General features: G+C 42.8%; 2 protein-coding genes across 2 annotated transcripts in view; one reads left to right on the plus strand and one right to left on the minus strand.

Moving 5' to 3' along the window:
- Positions 1-3,850: 3,850 nt before the first annotated feature.
- On the plus strand, positions 3,851-6,877 carry LOC104386243 (left-right determination factor 1-like). The gene is made up of 5 exons (XM_009994816.1): positions 3,851-4,115; positions 4,902-5,136; positions 5,983-6,226; positions 6,312-6,316; positions 6,553-6,877. Exons 1-5 carry the CDS (start codon positions 3,851-3,853, stop codon positions 6,875-6,877), a joined length of 1,074 nt encoding a protein of 357 aa, XP_009993118.1.
- A 5,381-nt stretch (positions 6,878-12,258) lies between these two features.
- Positions 12,259-21,115, minus strand: part of SDE2 (SDE2 telomere maintenance homolog (S. pombe)) — a 26,847-nt gene continuing 17,990 nt past the window's right edge. The window contains 8 exon segments of the mRNA XM_009994817.1: positions 12,259-12,347; positions 12,350-12,379; positions 12,703-12,853; positions 16,224-16,620; positions 17,264-17,375; positions 18,091-18,260; positions 18,786-18,897; positions 20,601-20,718. Coding sequence (XP_009993119.1) covers positions 12,259-12,347; positions 12,350-12,379; positions 12,703-12,853; positions 16,224-16,620; positions 17,264-17,375; positions 18,091-18,260; positions 18,786-18,897; positions 20,601-20,718 — 1,179 coding nt within the window.

Here is a 21,115-nt window from a genome sequence, read left to right on the forward strand (position 1 = left end):
CCTGCTGAGCAGGCTGAGGCTGTGGGGAGCACATACAAACCCCAGTGAGCTAGACCGGCCCTGCAGGAGCCCTGGGTGCTGTTATTCTGATGCCGTACACCGAGCAAGCTACTCATGCCCTAATGACAGAGTAGCTGTCTCTGGAGATAGAGGAAGATGGAAACTCACCACTGATAAGATGCTTTCCCAGTTTCTTTCAGCAGGCATAAACAATTTTCAAGGACCAATCAGAGCATTGTGACTGGTAGCGTTTGGGGCTAAAGTGGCAAACAGAGGCAATAGTAACCCTGTGGCCTGCTTACTTGCTCAACAGTCTTGCCTCTGTGGAATAAGGGAGACTTATCAAGGACTTACCACTTCTTTTTTTTTTTTTTTGCACCTTTCCTCAGTGGCACAAGGTGGATGGAGTGAGGAATACATTGCCTTCTCTCCTTGCAGAGAGGCAACATCAACATAAAAGGCTGCTTCTCTGGTGATGGGGGGGGGTGTGAGTTTTGGGCTGTGTGGCACCCCTGGCCTGATGCTGGTGACACCTCTCTCTCCTCCTGTGCTGAAGGTGCTGTGAAGATTGAGTGGTGGGAAATAGAAATGCTTTTTCCCTCAGTCACTATTTAGAAATTCAGTTTAAACCCAGATGGAGTGAAATGGAGGTGGGGGTTGCCTCAGTGCGCTCCATTCTTGCTGTAGGGACTTGTTTGACACAAGGTTGATCCCTGCAGAAGAGCAGGGGTCCCACCACCAGCATGGACTGTGCCAGTCAAGAATTAAGCCAAAGATGCCTGTGAAATCCCAGATGAAGGTGTATAGCCTGGGTTTAAAATGTTGGGATTATTAAATCAGAAGTGCTGGCTGCTGGCTGGTGGGGGGATGCTGGTGAAACAACATGAGAAGGGTATCCCTTCATGCTCCTCCTGCAGTTTATTTTCACTTTTGAAACCTCTAAGCCAACACTTAATGTGATCAGCCTATTCTATTTTGGTTTTTGGTGTTTTTTGTTGTTTGTTTTGAGTTTTAGTTATGTAAAACTCAGTGTGCTTAGCACCTAAGAAAAAGAGTAAGAAAAAGAACCTCTACTTGAATTCTTCTTTGACTTGACAAGTTTATATCTGCTTCCTAACAACTATCATTTTTATTTTGACATTCCTAGATTCAAAAGACTCTAACTTTGGGGGAAACAGATCAAAATCAACATAGATATGTCCTCCCATCTCTATATAATCTATATAATCTAATGTCTGTTGCATAAATCAGAGCATTCCTTGGAGCACACCAAAATCGCTGCCTTTCATATCCCTTAAGCAAAGGGTGTTTCAATAGGGGTCCAATTGTAATACAAAATATGTCCATAGAAATTCAAATCTTGAAAAAATAAATATTTTGATCCTCGCAGACGCATTGCAAATACATTTGGAACATTCTTGTTTCCCAGGATAATAGCAACATAATTAGGCTAAGCCGTCCACACTTTCTCTTTAAACTCATTGATTTATTTACCAAAAATCATTGCCTAGACAGGCCCAGCAAATATCTCTGAAAACTGGTCGTAAATACATTAAAAGCTTAAATATAAATATTTTCTCTTCATAAAGTCCTGGCTTTTATCAAAACTGTGAGTTGCTCATACTTCATCCCTTGCAGCCTCTTTAAATCCTCTGTTTGACATTTTGAAGGTGCCATGCATGTTCTAATATACATTACACAGAAAGAGCTATTATAAAATTCCCGACTTTTTCTTGTTTGCGTGACAAAAGGGGAATGGCAAATCCTCCAACTGGACCAGATAATCACTCTCCTGTGAAAAGCCTACAATCCACATCCTCTGTTTTCTTCTCAGCTGAGCTTCAACTGCGTTTGGTCAATAATTTTATGTGTGAAACCCATAAAACATCTTCCAATACACATTGGATGGTGAAGAGTCCTGGTAAATTAGACACCAGCCACAGAAGTCACATCCGGATCCAAGAAAGCCAGGTGCTGCTGAAGCAATTGGGCATTGTCATTTAATGCAATCAAGTTTTTTTGAAGAGCCCCCATTACATAGTAGGACCACTATCCAGAGTGAAGACAAATTAGGTGGATAAAGGTTTATAGAATCAAGACTTCAGACAGGCTTAAAGAGAGACCATTGCAAATGTGTGAACTGCAGTTTTATCCACGTGGCTCTCGCTTTATAAACATAACAAATTCTCTGCTGGAATTGAGTGGATAGAGCATATCTGAAGGAAACTTTGGATGCAGTTTGTGACCAAAGCCTCCAAAGCGGGTCCTCCTGTGACTGCATTTGCCCGTGTAAATCAGTAAAGTGCCATTTAGCTGAGAGGGCAGCACAGAGGGAGCAGCTGGGCATATGGAGCCCTCTTAAGGGGCTGAGAGGGTGACAGAGTTTTCAGTAAAAAAAAACAACTTTCCCTCCTCTAATTTACAAGAGGAGGGGTTTTCTACATGAGTTGACGTTCAGGTGGTCAAACGAAATAGATATTTTTCACTGCTATTTGTGTCTTTGGGATGAATATAACATATATATTTCATCGGTTCCTCTGGACAGATTTTTCTCAGGACGTTGGATAAAACTGGACCAATTTTAAATAATTTACACAGACACACAAAATCCAAAGAACTTCTGATGATGAAGACATTTATATGTATGCTCAGGTCCTTCTATACTTGTTACTACTGGAGAAGGTGAAAATCTGCTCCACGTGTCATGCTCCTTCACACTTTTATTGATCACATTTTATTTTTTCAATTCACTTCTCCTGGGATTGGTTTCAAAAATAGACTTCCATTATCTTATGCCAGCAAAGACCAGGGGAGCTAAGGCTATGACCTTCAGATTTAAAGGTTGGCTTCAAGGCAAACAACCAAGCCACTCCCCAGTATCCAGGTTGGCTTTGGTCTCCAGAGACAGCTCTCTTAACGCTATGTTAATAGCCTTAAAAATACCAATATTCTTCATCCATGTTGTGGAAAAGCAGAGTGGATTCTCATGCTCATGACAAGTGATCTGGCTTTTGTATAAAGCCTTCTTCTTTTAAGCACAAGTATTATTAAACACACTGGAATCCATAAAGAGTGAATCGACATATTTCTAAAATGCCAGGCCTGTACATCAGCTTGTGTGCTTCAGAAGCAGTGTAAAAGTCCATTCATCTGCTGTGATTCACTGCCTTGATTCATACACTTGATACAAATATTCATAGATCAAAGTGGTACCTACCCCGGAAAAAAAAAAAAAAATTAAATTATTTTTTTAATACTTGCCATAAAGATGGACTTGCAGCTAAAGCAGTACTTTCCTGATTGATGTTGGCTATTTTACACAGCAAGTCCCCTGCAGTAAAGGTTGACACTTCCTTTAAGTATCATATGGTGTGATACATAATGCAATGTACTCTGCAGATGTGTTTCCTCCCTGACCTAGGCTGAACACAAAACTGATCACTCACGGGTTTTCTGGGCAAAAGTTTACAGGGAATTAAAAAATGAAGGAAACTTCCTCCTTGTGAAAGAATCTGAAGGCTCCCCTAAACCTTCTTGTATCAACTTTTCAGTAGTTGAAGGTGTTAAACTGGCATGTGTCTACTGACAGGGGAGTGATCCTTTCAAGTCCTCTGCTTCATCCCCACTTGTGGAATTTGTTGGGCCAGTGGGACAAGGCTGGCTATAAAACCCCATCGCAAGGGACCTCTGTCCCATGCAGCCAGCCTGCTACTGCACCTCTGTTGAGAGCAGCCCCAGGGAGATCCCTCCTTCATCTCTGCTTTGCCAACACAGGACCTGCTACTGCACCTCTGTTGAGAGCAGCCCCAGGGAGATCCCTCCTTCATCTCTGCTTTGCCAACACAGGAGGATGGACATGAGGTTCGCCCGAATGCTCTGCGTGCTCTGCCTGGTCCTCACTGTCCGAGCATTTACCCAGGAAGGGCTCAAGGAGGTGTTGCTGAAGCAGCTGGGGCTCTCTGAGGTCCCAAAACTTCATAAGAGAGACATGGAGGATCTGGTTATCCCAGCCCATGTAAAGAACAAATACTTCTCCATGCTGAAGCGCCAGAGGGTGAGGCGCCAAGCTTTGCCGAGCCTGGCCAGCATCCTCAGGGGGATCCCTGGCAACGCAGGTAACATTTCTGCTGTCACTGTCGGGAGCTCACAAGGGCTGTGCCACTACCAGGGGAATCTGCCAGGCTCCCACAGGATGGGCAGAAGCAAACCCATGGGGCTAATGAAGTTCTGATCTGCCTCCAAACTGAGTGGGGTAGAAGAAGTGCATGTAACATCATCTTAAAGATTAATATGCACTAGTAAGTCCTTGCACCTGGAGAGGGGATCCTACAGCCCTTTCAAAGGGCAGGCTGCTGCTGAAGCTTGATAGAAGAGAAAAGCCTTGCTACCCAGGCAACATTTTGGGCAGGTGGAAAAATTATGTATAAAATAAATGTCTGTAGAAGTGGGTTTGTTTGTTTTTTTCCACTATGGAAAAATTACCAAGAAGGAAATCAACTTAGGGCTTGTTTCACTTTCAAAAGATTTCAAAAGACACCCTGGGCAGCAAATGAAACACCCTTTTCTTGCAAGTGGTGTTTTCCTGCTTTGAGGTACCAGCACAGAGAGATGGGTACTTTTCTGTGTTTGCTCAGCTTGTGGGCAACTTACATTGGAGTTTTTTTCCATTGCCTCCAGGTTGAAGAGACAGAGAGGGAGAATAAGGGCATTTGCAAGACATTGATTCAAGTGTGCATTAGTAAAAGGTGTGTTTAGGGACTGTCTGCCACAAGGGCTCATCTTGGGAGCCTGGAAGGAGTATGTTGTGATTATAATTGTGGATGGGGGTGGGGGGACTTTGCTCACCAGGATGGCAGAGACAGGCTGTATTTTCTTGTTCCCAACATGCACAGGCATGGCAGAAGTCCTCTACTCTGACACCATCATGCGCCAGAACCTGATCTTTGACATGGAGGGCAGAATACCTAAAAACAGTGAAGTGACAATGGCTGAACTGAAACTTTTCAAAAAGCCTCTGGACAGAGCAAACCTGCCTGCCAGGCAGCCTCACAGGCCTGTATCCAATGCGAGAGTCAGCGTGTACTGGGTGCACCAGCAGCAGGATGGTACCAACAGGACCTCCCTGATAGACTCCAGGTAAAAAAGGGACCTCTTCTGAAGGCAGAACTCTAGCTAAGGGGTATGGTTCCTCTGGGTGTCTTGCGTTTGTGCCTCTGGTCCATCTGATGAGGTTACATCAGTATAATCACGCTGTATAGATTCTAAACCCAGAATGAATTTGTTAGAGCAGATACCAGGTTAAGAATGCAATATACAATGATTTGTTGAAATAATCTATTTCTGTGTCAAACAAAGCCATGTACTGCTAGATCTTACCCTCTAGAAACGTCCACCTGGTTTGATTCTCTCTCATGCTCAAACTCACATAGGTTCTGGCTGCTGATGTTATTTGGCCATTGGCCATTACGTTAGCTGTTTTAAATAAGTAAACTATGCAAAAAGCATCTGATTCTGTAGCCTTGAGCTCTGGGGAAGTTTTACAACTCTTGAAGGCAGAATTAGACATCAAAACAATTTTCTAGGCGGGTAGAAACTTTATAGCTCTAATGCAGCTAGGACAGGAGCAGGTGACAGTAGTGGTGTTTATCAGGCTGTCATCACGATCACTGAGACTGTGTACAATCCTCCACCACCATATTTCTGCATGAGCATGGATGAATCCCTTGATGTGACCATGCACAAAGGGTTTTATTTAGCCTTCCAGTGTCTGCTAGATTTTCGTGCTTCTTTTTGAGGTGTTATTTGCTATGAGTGCTTGCCCAGAGCACTCAGCAAAAATTCTCGTGTAATGAGAACACGAGACATGTAATGAGCACACGACAATCTACAGGAAGCAAAATATTCTGCTGCAATAACCAGCTCTGTGAGCTCAGGTTTTATCTGATGGGCTTTCCTTTCTAATGCCAAGCCCTTGTCATGCAGGCTGGTTCCCATCCGCGAGTCAGGCTGGAAAAACTTCGATGTGACTCAGGCCGTGCATTACTGGCTGCGGAGCAGGAGGCGGGAGCCAATGTTCCTGGAGGTCTGGATCGAAGGAGAAAGGGTAGGCAGCCATGCCCTGGAAATGGCCAAAGCTGTGCGCTTCACCTCTCAGGACCCTAAGGATAAAGCCCTAGGCAAACCTGAACTGGTGCTTTACACCCTCGACTTGGAAAAATATGGGTATGTATGAAACCTAAACCTGTACTATCTCCACTGTAACTTTGCCCTTGAATTATTGCACTGCCAACAATTGTTGTTATTGTGCCAAGCCAGGGCATGCAGCTCGTGCCCTCCCAAGTAAACTGCTGTGCATGGAGGAGATAGAACATTGCTCCTGAATCACAACACTCCTCTTCCTGTATTTGTTGCCTGAATATTAAAATGAAACACAGACATGGCTCAAGTTTCACGTGTCAGGCCGCGCCTGTGCTATTAACAGGGGGGATTATTCCTCTCACCTTCCCAGTTTGCAGTTACAGCAGCAGCTCTTGCTTCTTCCTTGGCTCGCAGGGACTGCACGGAGGAGGCGGTGCCGGGGAAGTCCTCCTGCTGCCGGCAGAAACACTACATCAGCTTCCGCGAGCTGTCCTGGGCGCAGCACTGGATCCTGGAGCCGGCGGGGTACCAGGCGTTCCGGTGCCGGGGGGGCTGCCCGCGGTCCCTGCCCTGGCGCTTCGGCCCCGGGCAGCGCACCTGCGCCGGGACAGAGACCTCCCCTCTGCCCGTCATCTACCTGGTGAAGAGGGGCAACCGCACCGAGATCGAAGCGGCCGAGTTCCCCAACATGATCGTGGAGAAGTGCGGCTGCGTCACGGACGGCACAGCGCTGGTGTGAGCCGTGGGGAGCCAGCCAGGGGGGCCACGGAGCCCCCGTCCCCCCTCCATCCCCCCAGGCCTGCCTAGGGCCACCCTGGTCTTCGGGCCCAGGTCCTGCGGGACCCCCAGGTACCCACTTGCAAGGGGCTGCAGCAGCGGGGGCTGCAGCCCTCCCACATGGCACACTGCCCTCCGGAGAGGGTGCACTTAAAGGCACTGCCGTGTACATCAACACAAGCTTGAGCTTTGACCTGCCTTTTTGGTCCTGCTCACAAGACTGTCTGTGAGGTCCTGCGATATTTAATGGAGATGGACATGGGCGAATCTACTGGCCTTGTGAAAACTTTTATTCATAAGAGAAAGGCTTGGGCAGGACAGCAGCACTTTCTCTCTCCCTTATCGTGACATTTCAGGAGAGATAATAAAAGTTTCAAGCTATATTAAATGCCCCTGACAACTGAGTTACATGTCCTGATTCTTTCATGGCTTCACTTGAACCAAAGCTGCTCTTCCATGTTTTATTTTTTCAAAATCTATGAGAAGTTGCAGCCCTACCCTGCTGGTGAGACCTTATTTTTTCTCCAGAGCAGCCTTCTAATTGCCAGTGTGAGTGAAATCCACATCCCAGCAAAGATGATAATCAGGGGATCTGCTCCAGCTTTGGCTGGGAACAGCTGGAGCCTGGGAAAGGGGAACCCGGGGCAAACAGAAGGGGGCAGGCAGAGATCCTGCAGTACTTTGGTATTTTTAGAGGAGTCTCTTCACAGTGTCAACATCTCCTAGTTTTTGTTATTAATTTAATGTGAAATAGCTCCCATGCATAGTGCTAGATTTGCAGCCACGACCTGAACTCCTGTCTGTTCCTGGAGCAGGTGCAGGAGAGCAGCCTGCACAGTGTCAGCACATTTCAGAATAAAACAATAAAAAGCTGTTCACAACTGCTGCCTTCTTGCCTACACTGCAGGGGGACAAGTGCACTCCAGAGCTGTGCGGGTGCTGGGGTTCCCCACAGCTGAACCAGCCTACCAAACAGCCCAGAAACAGTTTTTAACCATGGCAGGAAATGTTATCTGAAGATACTGAGCACTGGAAAGTCATGTAATCAGGCCACAGCTCTCAGTATCTTTTTTGGCAAATGATGAATCAGGGCACTGCTTTTTTGCTCGTTTGTGTTTTGTTTTGTTGTTGTTGTTTTTGTTTGTTTGTTTTTAAGGGGAAAAAAAGCTATTTAGTAGTTTTCTTTTAAAGGTACCCCTAGTGTTTATTTGTGTTTTCCTGTTTACATTTTTCCCTCTTGATTTTCTCAGTGATGATAAATCTGATCCTTTGAAAGTCCAGGTACCTGCATCCCTCTTTATGTTTTGTCTTCTGTTTGCCAGAGATGAATGCAATCAGTTCATAATCACGACTGCTCAGATGACTGCCACCTTCCAGCTCAGTGGTCAGTAACTCTGTCACTAGCAGGTCTCAGCTAGTTACCATATGCTGGATACAATATTACACAGGCCGCAAGGAGCCGTCTATAACCACCAGATACTCTGTTTTCACAGACATGTTTCACAAACTGCCTGGCTCCTTATAAACACTGCTCTTCGCATACAGCCCAGGTAGGGCTTTCAAGAACTTCTTGCTTCTTGTGCTCCAAGTTTTGTGAAAATTCCTCATTCACTGAGCCTGGTTAGAGACATGAATGCAGGAAGCAGGACACACAGCACATGAATTCAAGTCCCTGAGATGTTTTCCAAGCAGCACCAGCTGGTGGGTCTAAATCCAGACTAACCAGCCTGGAACTACCCAGCCCTTGCCCAGCTTCCAGGAGTGCTGGAAGGCAGCAGTGCCTACCCAGCCCCTCCTGGACACTGGGAGGAAGTCAGAGCAGTTGTCACTTCTCCACCTTCAGGTGTCATTAGGTATGTTAATATCCAAAGCCACCCTAATTGCTCAGCTATAACTGAAAGCAAAGCCTGCTGTGGGGTGGCTGTGTTAACTAACCAGGGTGCAGTCTTTAACATCTGCAGCTAAATGTTTTGGAGGAATCTTCAAGATTTAAAAATAGCACCTTCCTGAGAAAAGACATCACTACAAACCAATCTTTAAAATGTCAGCATTCTTCAGAAAGCAAAATCTCAGCTAAGAATAAATTTCAGGTGGATCGAAAGTATTAACTTTGTTTCTGGAATAGGCAGAATGACATAAGTGACCTCATACTCCCACTCTGCCCCATCATGGTATGCCTGTGCACCATGGGGCAAAGGCAGGGCCTCTGGTCAGAGATTTTGTTCCAAGGGCCAGGGTATTCATCAGTGCTGCTGGAACTGGACACATCCTCCACCAACACCTCAGTGCCACCTACAGTAGCAAGCCCAGATGCTGTCAGACTTGGAAAACCAAAGGAAGAAATTCTGGCAAAGTGGTGTTTAAGTCAAAACACTGCAGTGGTTTTTAGTAATTCATTTATTTATTCATGTTGCAGAGGCAAAGGTGATGGAAATGGGAAAGCTGTTGCTGTGCCTACTGGTGATGATCCTTCTAAACTTCCACAAGTTATTTCTCTGTAGCCCAGGTTAGAAAATGTAATCAATCCTAGTCTTACAGTGTGCTTGTGAATATGAACTCCTCAATACCTCTTACACTGCTGGAAGGTCCCAGGATAGAAATGGTTAGTGGAAATCAAACCACTGTTAAGCCAAGCCAGGTAGGGTTTTGTGATATTTGATTTCTCTAAAGTTTTTTCTTCTGGGCTGGGATGAAAATAGCAATTTTCAGATAACAGCAGCAAGTTGCTGGTCCTTTATGTCACAGAAGACAGTCAGGAAAAAAAAAATAAATTTCAGGTCTACTTTTGAATGTTCTTGTTTGGTGATGCTGGATGTTCCAGAGTGTTCTGTTTGGCACTGATGCACTGAGCAATCAGTAGACCAAAGGCTTGTTAGAAAGCAAAGAAGGAAGGTTTGCTTCACCTCTGAGCTTGCCAACCAGAAGCAATTTCTTTTCAACTCTGGATATTTTGCCTCAGTAATGACCTGCCCTGTTCCCTGCTATTTTTGTATTATATGTACTCATGTTTCTTTCCAGGGTATAGATGGATCTGTACGAGGTTAGAAAAAGCCCTCCTTCAGTTTGTGCCAGTTTTTTTTTCAGTCAGTTAATCTGAAATGCAAGTGAAACATGAGACAGTGCTCTGGATATAAATGTTTAAAATAAATGCATTCAAAATGACACTTCAGAAGAATTCTGTTAAGTCACACCACTTGCTTGTTGGGGAAGTGTTTGCGTGGGAGCATGAACTTTTTTCTCTGGAATGCTATTCACAGTTTTGGTGTGTTTACAACAAGAAACACTTGTAATTCAGAGCTGCACTAATCCTTGAAAAAAGAAAGACATAGACAAGATACTGCAAACTCTGCATTACCCTCTTGGCCCTGGTCTAGAATAATCACCACTATTCTGAGGCCATTCTGTGCAATGAAAATGGCCTATGCTATATTGGAATGGTTTTGGTTTGTATGTATATATATTTTTTTGCTGGTATTTATTGACTTATTTTCTTGCCTAAATTCTTAGAAAGCTTCAAGCACTGCTTCAAGCACTTCTGTTCTACAGAAGGATTGTACCTGTTTGTTATCCAGCCATTTTCTGAAGGACACCCTATTGCCATGTCAAAGTCTAGCCTTGCTAAGTGAGTGTCCACACAGCTCTCCAGACATAGTATTGCTCTAGTCTAACCCTTTCTGTGGAGCATATACCAGAGCAAGTACTTGTTCTGTTTAGTGCAGCAGAAGCCAAATAATTCCCAAATAAATGTGCCAAGGTGTGGAGCTGGTTCAAAGCACACATAAGCTGTTGTCCTCTAACACATATGTAGGTTGTTTATTCTGACACTGTTGAAGTCACAGTTGATCAATAAAGTGTTTGGTGCTACTACTGGTCTAAAATATTCCAGTTGCTCTTCAGTCTCCTGTGTTTTATTCCTTACCATATGTAATGCTACTTCAGATGTGGTGGCACAAACTTGTTACAGCCACATCACATGCCCCATCAGAGAACTCATCTGGTTTAGCAAGGAACCCCCAACAACAAAAGAAGGCAAGTGACCCATGGGGTAGACTTGGAAACAGCTGCTTCAGTGCAACTGAAGCAAGAGTGCAACTGAAGTAAAGGGAAATAGTTAAGAGTAGTTGCCAAAATACATCATTTATCTGCCCGTTCACTTTTGACTCATGTTATCCTTTCCATACTAGAGAGGAACTTGAATGTACTCATATAGCTGAAGGCTCTCCTGCCTCAATGAGCAAATTTATGAGCTGGACAAAATCACACTGAAGGCTCACCATTCAAGTGGGCCAGCCTGTAACATTCTCTGCCGCCACATGTGCACCAGCAAAACTTCATTACATTGAAGTGACCTCCCAGGTACCCTCCATTTCAGTTTCCTAATGAAACACTCAGTAAACAAAACAATTTCCTTTCCATCCAGAATCCACTTGTCCTGTTACAACCCCCATGAGATGTGATTTGCAGGGTCTTAATGTCTCTCTCCTTTATCCTGAAATTTTCCCAAGACTCCCTTTATAGATTAAAATGTCAGACACGTCAAGTGTGTTACTGCTACCAAACATCTACTCACCAGATCACTTGCTGCAGATACATTACTGTTCATCACATAAACCAGATATAACTGCACAAAGTCAGGTTCATTACTTCGGAAACACATGTAGGCAGAGAACAGTGTAAGTGTGCTCTAACCTCAAGTGCCGGGATTTCTGCTCAGAAGGCCGCCAAACAGCCCCACCAGCGCTGCAGAACTGCCCCCGGACGCTGCCGGAAGGAATGGGAGGCAGGACGCGCTTCCTCCCGCAGCGCGGCGCGGCAGCGCAGCCCCGCAGCAACCCCTGCCGGCCGGGGCCGACGGCGGGACACGGGCAGGGCAGACCCGGCGCCCAGACTGTCAGACGCTGCTCGGGGACGAAGCATCGCCCGGCAGGTAACACCACTCCCTGGGAGACTATTCTATTGTCTTAATGTAGGAAAAGCATTAACCAAACATGGTAAATTTCCCATTCAGTTGATCACTCTGCATCTTACTGACCTTCAGCAGCCGGCAAGTGTACTTCATTCTTTCCTTTTGACTCCTCAAGTGTGTGAGTGTCTCATTTCCCTCACTCAGATACTTTGACAGCCAAATAAGATAATACCCTTATTCATTTCTTCTAAAATAAATACTTACATGCATCAATTACTTCTATCATACTGATACCTGACACCCCCACAGAAATGCAGAAAACAGCGTATTTATTTATAACAACCTCATCCATATAAAAAATGTTCTTTATTTAACGAAACTTCAGCTTTTAAGCCTGGGTCACAGGTTGTGTTTCCCACTTGACAGCTGTAACTGCACTAACTGGAAAACACACCAAAGGAGATCCAATACAAAGCTAAGAAAGGATTGTTCTTTTTCTTAAAATAGGTGATGATGACATAATGCAACTGTTTTCCAGAAAACATTCAGGTTATTTATCTCCATACACAAAGAGTTTATTCTACCTGTCACATTAAGACTCGGTACAACCATTTGTAAAGCTTACCAAAAGACAGTTATAGTGAATGTATTGATTGCAAAGCTAATCACTACCTAGCAATTCTCTCTGTGTTACATTAATTGAACTTAATTAAGAAAAAAAAACTACCCAGGGATGACAAATAATCGCACGTGGCAGTATGGAATGAGAACAGTGTAAGAAAAATTGAAAACCATATGGACACAATTTTTTTAAAATCACTTTCTTTTCCCCTTAGATGGCTTTGCAAACAAGGCAGGATCTATCTGGTCTCTAGACAGACCTCTCACAGAAAAAAGCCTTGTTGCTCTTTCCTTTAAAGTGCCTCCACATTTCAGTCCTAGAGACATCAATTCCATCTTCAGTTTATCCAAACCCAGGACTTCCAGTTCAGCAGCAGAGTTGAACACCAGGAGGTCTACAGGTTCCACTGCCTGCAAAGAGAAAAACATCCCATCAGATTATCATGATTTATTTCCTGACTGGGTGGGGAGCAACAAGTATAGACAGAATGCTTCATGTTATGGAAGACTTTCAATTAGGATTATCTCAAGCTCCTCATTACTTACTGAAGTCGAAGAATGTCTCAATATGCTTTATGTTCAATATTCTCATTATTAGCTGTATTTATGCTACCCAGGCAATGTATTACCACATCATGTACAAGCACACTGAAGCTAGCTAGGAGCCTAATTGTAAACCAAGCACATCTTAGCAAGATAATATAGCCAAGGGCAGGGTGAATGCTCAAGTGAGCTTTGTACTCGGTGTGCAGCTATGCTGCTACAATTCTACTCCTGGCAGTGCTTCTGCTCGCTAGTTCAAGGCTCACTCTCAGACAAGCAGCAGCTGTGCTTAGGCTTGCAATGTATATAGCCTCCCAGACAGAAGCACTGGTGATTTTAAATTACACAAACCCCACTGAACTTTTAAAATTATTCCAATAAAATTAACACTTTCTATTTGCAATACAGGAATACCAAAGAAGTAAAATAAAAAAGTGGCAGTATTTAATCCTTTAGATGACACTGTTTTCATCCCCAGGGAAGTTAAATATTCCCAAGACTTTTTTAAAAACAGCCCACCATCACACCTAGCACTTCAGTAGCTTAACCTTGGCTGCCAGAGGCATGGTAAAGCTCACAGCCCCTTTCTAGCCCAATGTAGGATATAACCAATATACCCCCAGCAGTAGCAGGAAGGAGAAAGAAGTTATTTCTAATTCAGTTACACTGCAAATACACAAAGATACGAAAACATACTCTTCTAACAAAAGAGTAAGTTTGGAAGTTCAGATGTCATTCTGCCACACAAAATGGATTAAAATTTCATCTTAAAAGGAAATTAGTCTATCTGCAGAATAATCAATGAGAAACCTCTATAGATGGTCTAACCCAAGCCCAGGGCCTTGTCCACAAAAGAACACGGCAAAAATAGGCTAACTCAAGTGCTGAACTTTACTAACATACTAATCACACTAAAACACTAAAAAAGACACAAAAATTTAAGTCCCTTTTGTTCAATACTTAAAAGCACACATTAGTCTTTCGTATGTATCATGCTGGAGTTATCAAAGGGAGCTCAGAGAAAGTAATACCAGCAGTGGGAATGAAACTGCTCTGTTTTGAACTCAGCAAAAACAAGTAAACCTAGAAGTATTAAAACTTTTGTCCTGCTAAGCATACAAAAAAAGACTGATTGCCTCATTACTCCTATCCTATTTTAAAAAATAATAAATAAACCAAGGACTATTTTAAAAATATTTCTACCTGCAAAAACAATCTGCCATAGCACTGGTGGAGTTTCCTGTTCTAGGAATAGACAGGCTTGCAAATACTGAGCTAAAGGTAAACAGTGAATAATGATAAACATCCTGTTTAAAATTTGCCAGCTCTAACAGAACAGTAGATGACAATGTTTTAATTTATCAGATTACACCCTTGGTCTTTTTTGAACTTAACAGTATTAAGCTTTTGCTTACTAGAATTTAGACACTGGCAGCTGATGATATGCTTCCTGCTCAAGCTTAAATAAGGCAGAAAATCCAAGCACATCCCTAGCCCAGAAGAAGCCACATTTTGTTTTATTACTAGAATAAGCCTAGATTCATTACCCCTAACATTTTTTAATAGTAAAAATAAGCAAGGAGCAATGAAGCATTAAGTTCTGGCAGCTTTTACTGCCAAGTATTAGATGGGCTTTCATCAATTCAGTGGGAAAAGCTACATTCTTGGCTGGAAGACTGATTCAAAGCCTCTTCAGCAAAAGAAACTCAGGCATCCTCCTGTCAATCACCACAGAAAGAACCTCAGGGTCAGACCTGCTCCTGATATGGCTGCAAGGGCTGTGACACCAATCCAGAATGCCAGCGGAGGTAATGGTATGGCAACAGTACAGACCTTCCATGGCACCAAGTTCAGACTGACAGGTCTATAGTTCCCTGGATCCTCCTTCTGGCCTTTCTTGTGGATGGGTAACACATTTGCTACCCTCCAGTCCACTGAGACATAACTTACCAGCCAGGACTGCTGGTAAATTATGGAAAGAGTCTTGGCAAGTGCATCCACCAACTCCTTCCGTACTCTTGGGTGCAACCCATCTGGCCCCATAGACTAAGCCCTGAAGAACCCCACTTGTGACTGGCCACCAGCTGGGTTTAACTTCATTCACCATCACTCTCTGGGCCCAGGTGTCCATCCAGCATTTTACCCAGCAGAGCATATGGGGTTTTTTCATCAGAATGCAGTGGGAAACAGTGTCAAAGGCTTTACAGAAGTCCAGGTAGACAACATCCTCAGCCTTTCCCTCATCGACCAGGTGGATCATCTTGTCATAGAAAGAGGTCAGGTTCACCAAGCAGGACCTTCCTTTCATAAACCCGTGCTGAGTGGACCTGATCACCTGATTGTTCTGTATGTGGTGCATAATGGCACTCAGGATGATCTGCTCCATGACCTTCCCTAGCACCAAGGTCAGACTCACATGTCTGTAGTTCCCTGGATCCTCCTTCTGGCCTTTCTTGTGGATGGGTAACACATTTGCTACCCTCCAGTCCACTGAGACATAACTTACCAGCCAGGACTGCTGGTAAATTATGGAAAGAGTCTTGGCAAGTGCATCCACCAACTCCTTCCGTACTCTTGGGTGCAACCCATCTGGCCCCATAGACTGACCATTTCCCCTTGGATTATAAAGGTCTCATTCTGCCCCACCTCCCTGTTTTCCAGCTCAGGGGTCTGGGTGTCTAGGAAACAAACTGTTTGACTTCTAAAGACTGAGGCTAAGAAGGCATTTAGTACCTCAGCCTTTTCCTCGTCCTTTGTCACTATGTTTCCCCCTGCAGCCAGTAAAGGATGGAGATTCTCCCTAGTCCTCCTTTAGGTATTAATGTACTTATAGAAAGATTTTTTATTGTCTTTGACAGCAGTAGTCAAGTTGAGTTCAAGCTGGGCTTTGGCCTTCCTAATTTTCTCACTGCATTGCCTTAATACACCTCTGTATTCCTCATGAGAGGTCTTCGAGTCCATAAACTCTTTTCTTCCTAAGCCCCAGCCAAATCTTTCTATTCTACCTGTCTGGTCTTCTTCCCTGAGGAAGCAGGTATATCTAAATCATATACATATACATATATATATACATATATAAGGGGTATATATTCCCCTTCTTCAAGCAGGTTTATCTAATGCATTGAAGTCATAGCATACGAGTACCTTCTCCTTTCCTGCAATCCACAAAGGGAAAAGTGACTGAGTAAAAGCAGCTGAAGAAAAAGATATATCACATTTTGTACTGCTTCATACTTACTGTGCACTGTAACTGGTTCGTCCCCTGTGTCTTAGAGGAAACATTTTCTTGCTCCTCTCCTTCTACAGCTTGGGTTACTTCTTTCTCTTCTTGGGCCTCTTCCTTCAAGGGCAATGTCATTTTACTGTTTTCTTCAACTGGAATTTCAGTTTGCCCACTTGTGTGTGTCTCTCCTTGCAGATTTCTTCCACTACCTTCTGGTTGTTCCAGTGGTTTCTCAGTAGCATTGGTAGTTGGAATATCTACAGAGCTGTTTGAACATTCATTCGAGTTTCCAGCATTGTCATTGTATCTGCTGCCTGATGGACAACTTTCATCAGATGCATAAGGGGAATCACCTTCGCTGTCATCCTCACCATCCGAACTGTCTTGATCATCCAATCCTTCCAACCCCAGCCTGGCACAAGCAGTACACTACAGATTAATGTCAACTTATTTTCACTTTTTTCAAAAAATTATTTTCACTGTCACTTTCATTCCAAAATTAATTTCAGAGAGCTGCAGTGAACTAGTCTAGCAGCTAGTTAGGCTGGTTCAGTAAAGGGAAGCTGCTTATGACTGAACAGGACCAAATATCCCCACAAACAGGTATCTCTTTACAGCATTCCCATTATAGAAAAATGTGCTATTACTATTCCAAACATCACTGGAATAATTAATATTTATACTTCATGTCACATTAGGAGAAAAATGCAAGGGAAAAAATATCCTTCTTTAGTTCATAGTAAATTTAGTTTATTAATAAAAGACAATGAGAGTTATATAGGATATAACCATATTAGTAGGGTGTCCTGGTTTGACACAGGGGGAAAAAAGGTGTGTATTTTTGCAAACAAAGTTTGACTGCTCAGCTGGGACAGATTTATATGAATGCAGCAACATTTACTTTCAGTTCTCCAACTGAATGAATAAGTTCCATTTAATTTTACTATTTAAATCTACACCTTTGGTAAGTTCTTGCTTACTTTTATGTACCTAACCTTTCATCCTGTTCAAGGTTTAATACTTGAATATTAAGTATAAGGAGTCATAATACTTACCAAAAACATTTTCTTTTTTGGGATTTTGTTCCATTTTTTACAGATTCACCGGGACGCTTCCGACTACCGCTGCTTCCTGGTGACACTGTTCTGCTTGAAGAGGCCTGCAACCCTTCAAAACAAAGTTAGAGATCTATTTCAGCTGTACACAGTTCACAAATGTAAATGGTACCAATCTTTTAATTTCAGATGCAATTTGAAACACCAGCTGAAAATAATCACTATTTGTTCATTTATGTAGACTCAAAGCTTCAAAATAAACTCAGAAGCAACAAAAGGTTTCTTACACTGCTCTACTAAGGCACAGAGTCAATCTTAACGTTGGATTCCTGAATTGAACAGGCTTGGGTTCTAAATCTCTCAGCCTCAAGTTCTGCTGTCAAGCTGCCAGCAAGGGAACAATCTTGGATACATAAGATAACTAAAAAGAATGGTAAGTGAAACAAGGCATTCTGTAGTTGGATTCCATTCCTAGTAAGACCTGTTGATACATTATAATTTCACTGAAAATTATTATATAACTCTTATAGCTGAACTAGCAACACTACTTTCAGAGAATTTTGCTTTTATTATAACACTGTAGCACAGCAAGATCAAGCATTGCTTGGCTCCGTGTTACACTGTTCCATGCAATTTAAGCCGAGCAGTAGCCAAAAAGGAAAAATTAATTCCAACACATTTTGATGGAATTTTAATTTCTTTGAATTGAAAGAGTTATTGCTCGCAACTTATTTAATTTTTTTAATTTTCATACAAGACTGACGTTATAGGGTCTTCTAGTTTGCTTTATTTTTTGAGGAGAGAAAGTGAGATTAAACTTCCAGTACCTTTAAGGACTGAATCTTCTAGTCGCTCAGCCATTTCATGACACTGCTGCTGGTAGTCTGGATTTGTGAAAAAGTGCTTTGGCTCTGCAAGCTTCCGCTGCAGCCTTTCCAAGCGCCTTTGCTCCTTTTCTGCTTCCCGTTCCGCCTGCTGTTTCACCCATTCAGCCATCCTGCAGGTGACAGAACCATGAAAATGAGAGCATTTCCAACACTTAAGTGTCATATCACTTTGTTGTTTTGAATATTTACTAAATACTTCTACCACCTGCTAGGATAGCAGACAATGGAAAAAGACAACAATCAATACCCAGGGGATTTACTGAAGGAACATATAGAGATTCTGCTACAGAGAAAAGAGTAAAGTTTATTTTGGAAGCCAGAAACAGCTGTAATGTCACCAATATCATGGTCTTGCAGCTTCAGAGAGATGAACTGTGAGAATTCCAGATTAGAAATCTAAGACATGCAGAACAGTCTCTCAGAATCAGGTTGCAGTCCAATTACCTCTATTTTGCAGTAATTATAGTCAGAAGAACCCTGTTGGCTTCCACTCAATTTGTGTTTACAAGTTCACTTTTGCTTTTTGTAGCATTCAAAATAAAATTTCATTGCTACAATAGCCTGTCCTTTGAACTCTTTTGTTAACTACATGACTGGTTTATTTTATAATTCTAGCTTCTAAGAAAATGCCTTACGCTTTCTCGTGATTGACATCTCTAAGTCTCCTTCCACTGAGATCTCGGCAAGCCTCTCTATTTGTTGTCTTTTCAATCTGAGCACCAAGCGCTCGCAGCATAGATCCAAACCCTGAGAAAAAAGTAATCAAGAATTAGCAAAACAGAAACAAATGGAGATGAGCTAGTACACAACAAAATAATTAACTATGGAAAAAGAACACAGTGACTTCCACACTTTCCTTCAAAAAAACTGAAATAAAAGGTAAGTCTGAAGCTGCAATATATTGGAGAATTGCTATTGGGTGAAATGCTGAAACACTAAAAAAAAAAAGGTTTACAGCATTTACCCACTCATCTTGGTTTTGTGCACCTGACACCACACCAGATGCACTTCAGGTTTACTAGAACCTGCACAGCATGAAAGCCTATTTCTGGATTCTCCCAGCAAAATGGCTTGAAACCTTTTTCATGTCAAGATAACATGTTGGGTCCTTTCTAATTTAGCCAGGATGTACCTTCCACTTAAGACCCGTTAGCCTGCATCAGTCTTATATGTCCTTTTAAAATCTAATGAAAAATAAAATTACTTTTTTAGGAGACAGCCCTAATGGCTATATCAAGATGATCATTATGTACAATATTATGTTGGAGAGGCCTCCAAAAGAGAGTTCTAAAATGCTCCTCAGCCACTCATTGCTCATAGACAAGGATTTCTTGCATTCAGCCCCACTTTATGTTGTCTCCAGCTGGAGAAAGGGACTTGTTTAACTACCTCAAATAAACACAACATGGGTTAATGTTAATATAATCCTTCAAGCAATTTGAAAGTGACAAGCACCATTTTTTAACTAGAAGCTAAACGTATCTGTGCTTTTTAGTTGCCCAAAAGTACCTTTAAAGACTGTTACAAACAGTAACCAATCCAGATAACCTACTGTATCATGAGGCAGAAGAGGTATTGTGTTCAGCCAGCAAAATCAATTTGGGTTCAGCAAGCAAAACCGATTTCTGCCAGTGGTGGGGGAAATTTCTGTAGCACATGAAACTTGTTATTGAGTTTTACATTCTGAAGAATCCAGACTTAGACCCAACACCTAGCCAGGTAAGCTCCCAAAAATCAACAGCAATGTATTCACTAACGTCACAACTCCTGAATTAGGTCTGACAATAACATGCTCTTCTAAACCTGCATGATCTGTATTCCCTTGAGATCCTACAGTAAGTCTTAACAGTTCTGACCTGTGTATTTGCCTGCTTTTATCACACTTTTAAGTTAAAAAGTCAAAATAAAAGGAACACTTCAGAGACCAGACAAAATAATTAAAAATAATTTTAAACTGACTCCAAGGGCATATCAGTAACACACAGAACACATATGCTCTATTTTCCCAGGATAACTGAAGCTGATGGACAACAGATGAGGAAGAGGGGAAGGTGAGGGGGGACAGGAAGTGTTTTGTTTGCATCTCTGAGGAGGGACCTGTCTCTATTTCCCCCTGCCCCTTAGGCCCCCTCCTTCTGCCTGCTGACAGGAGGAGAGGGGATCCTCCACTTTTTGTAGCAGAAACACGATTTCAACTTCTAAGTCACTTTGATGCATGTTACAGTTTTCTACTAGTAGAGCTAAGTCAAGCACTGGTGCAGAGAGCTATGCAAGCAGAGTTTATAGCTGAACTGTAGCTTCTCTAGACAACTCCCAGCTTTACAGGGAGACCTTGGTTTCAGCTCACAGACTTTATACATCACACTGCTGCTGTTGGTATAGACACTAAGGTATAACAGAAGTTTTTTAACTTGAGAATCTAATCACTAAGAAGCAGTTAAGCAACAAACCTCCTTTTCCACCACAAAGTCTTGGTTCCAGACTATAAACAGCCCCATTCTGCAGTACATCGTCACCATTAGCCAGTCGTCCGTTACACTTCACATACAAGCTTTCTTCAGGAATATTCTAAAAAACACCAAAATTGAGTCATGTGATTGAGAATGAAACATTCTGAGGAAGTAAATAATTAAGAAATAACGTTTCCTTCCTTCCTTCCTTCCTGTAGAAAGAAAGCTGGAGCACAAACCAATCTTAAGAGCACAAACATTTTCTACGGTGCTTATTTTAACTCCTGCTTACGCCAGGATTAAACACAGCCTGAACAGGCTTGTAAACACGACTGGGCGAAAGCTGACGCAACGTACCGAAACACGGTTTTAAAAACAAGCCAACCCCATTTTTTAGACGATAAAGGATTTCAGATTAGTATGTCCCACCTATAGGATACCCAAAATAAGATCCTTCGGGACTCTCTGGCAGCAAACCCTCCCGCCGAGCTCCGCGGCAGCGGCCAGGAGCAGCC

The sequence above is a fragment of the Chaetura pelagica genome, unplaced genomic scaffold (assembly GCF_000747805.2).
Source record: "Chaetura pelagica isolate M959 unplaced genomic scaffold, ChaPel_1.0 scaffold2, whole genome shotgun sequence".
NCBI classification, from domain to species: Eukaryota; Metazoa; Chordata; class Aves; order Apodiformes; family Apodidae; genus Chaetura; species Chaetura pelagica.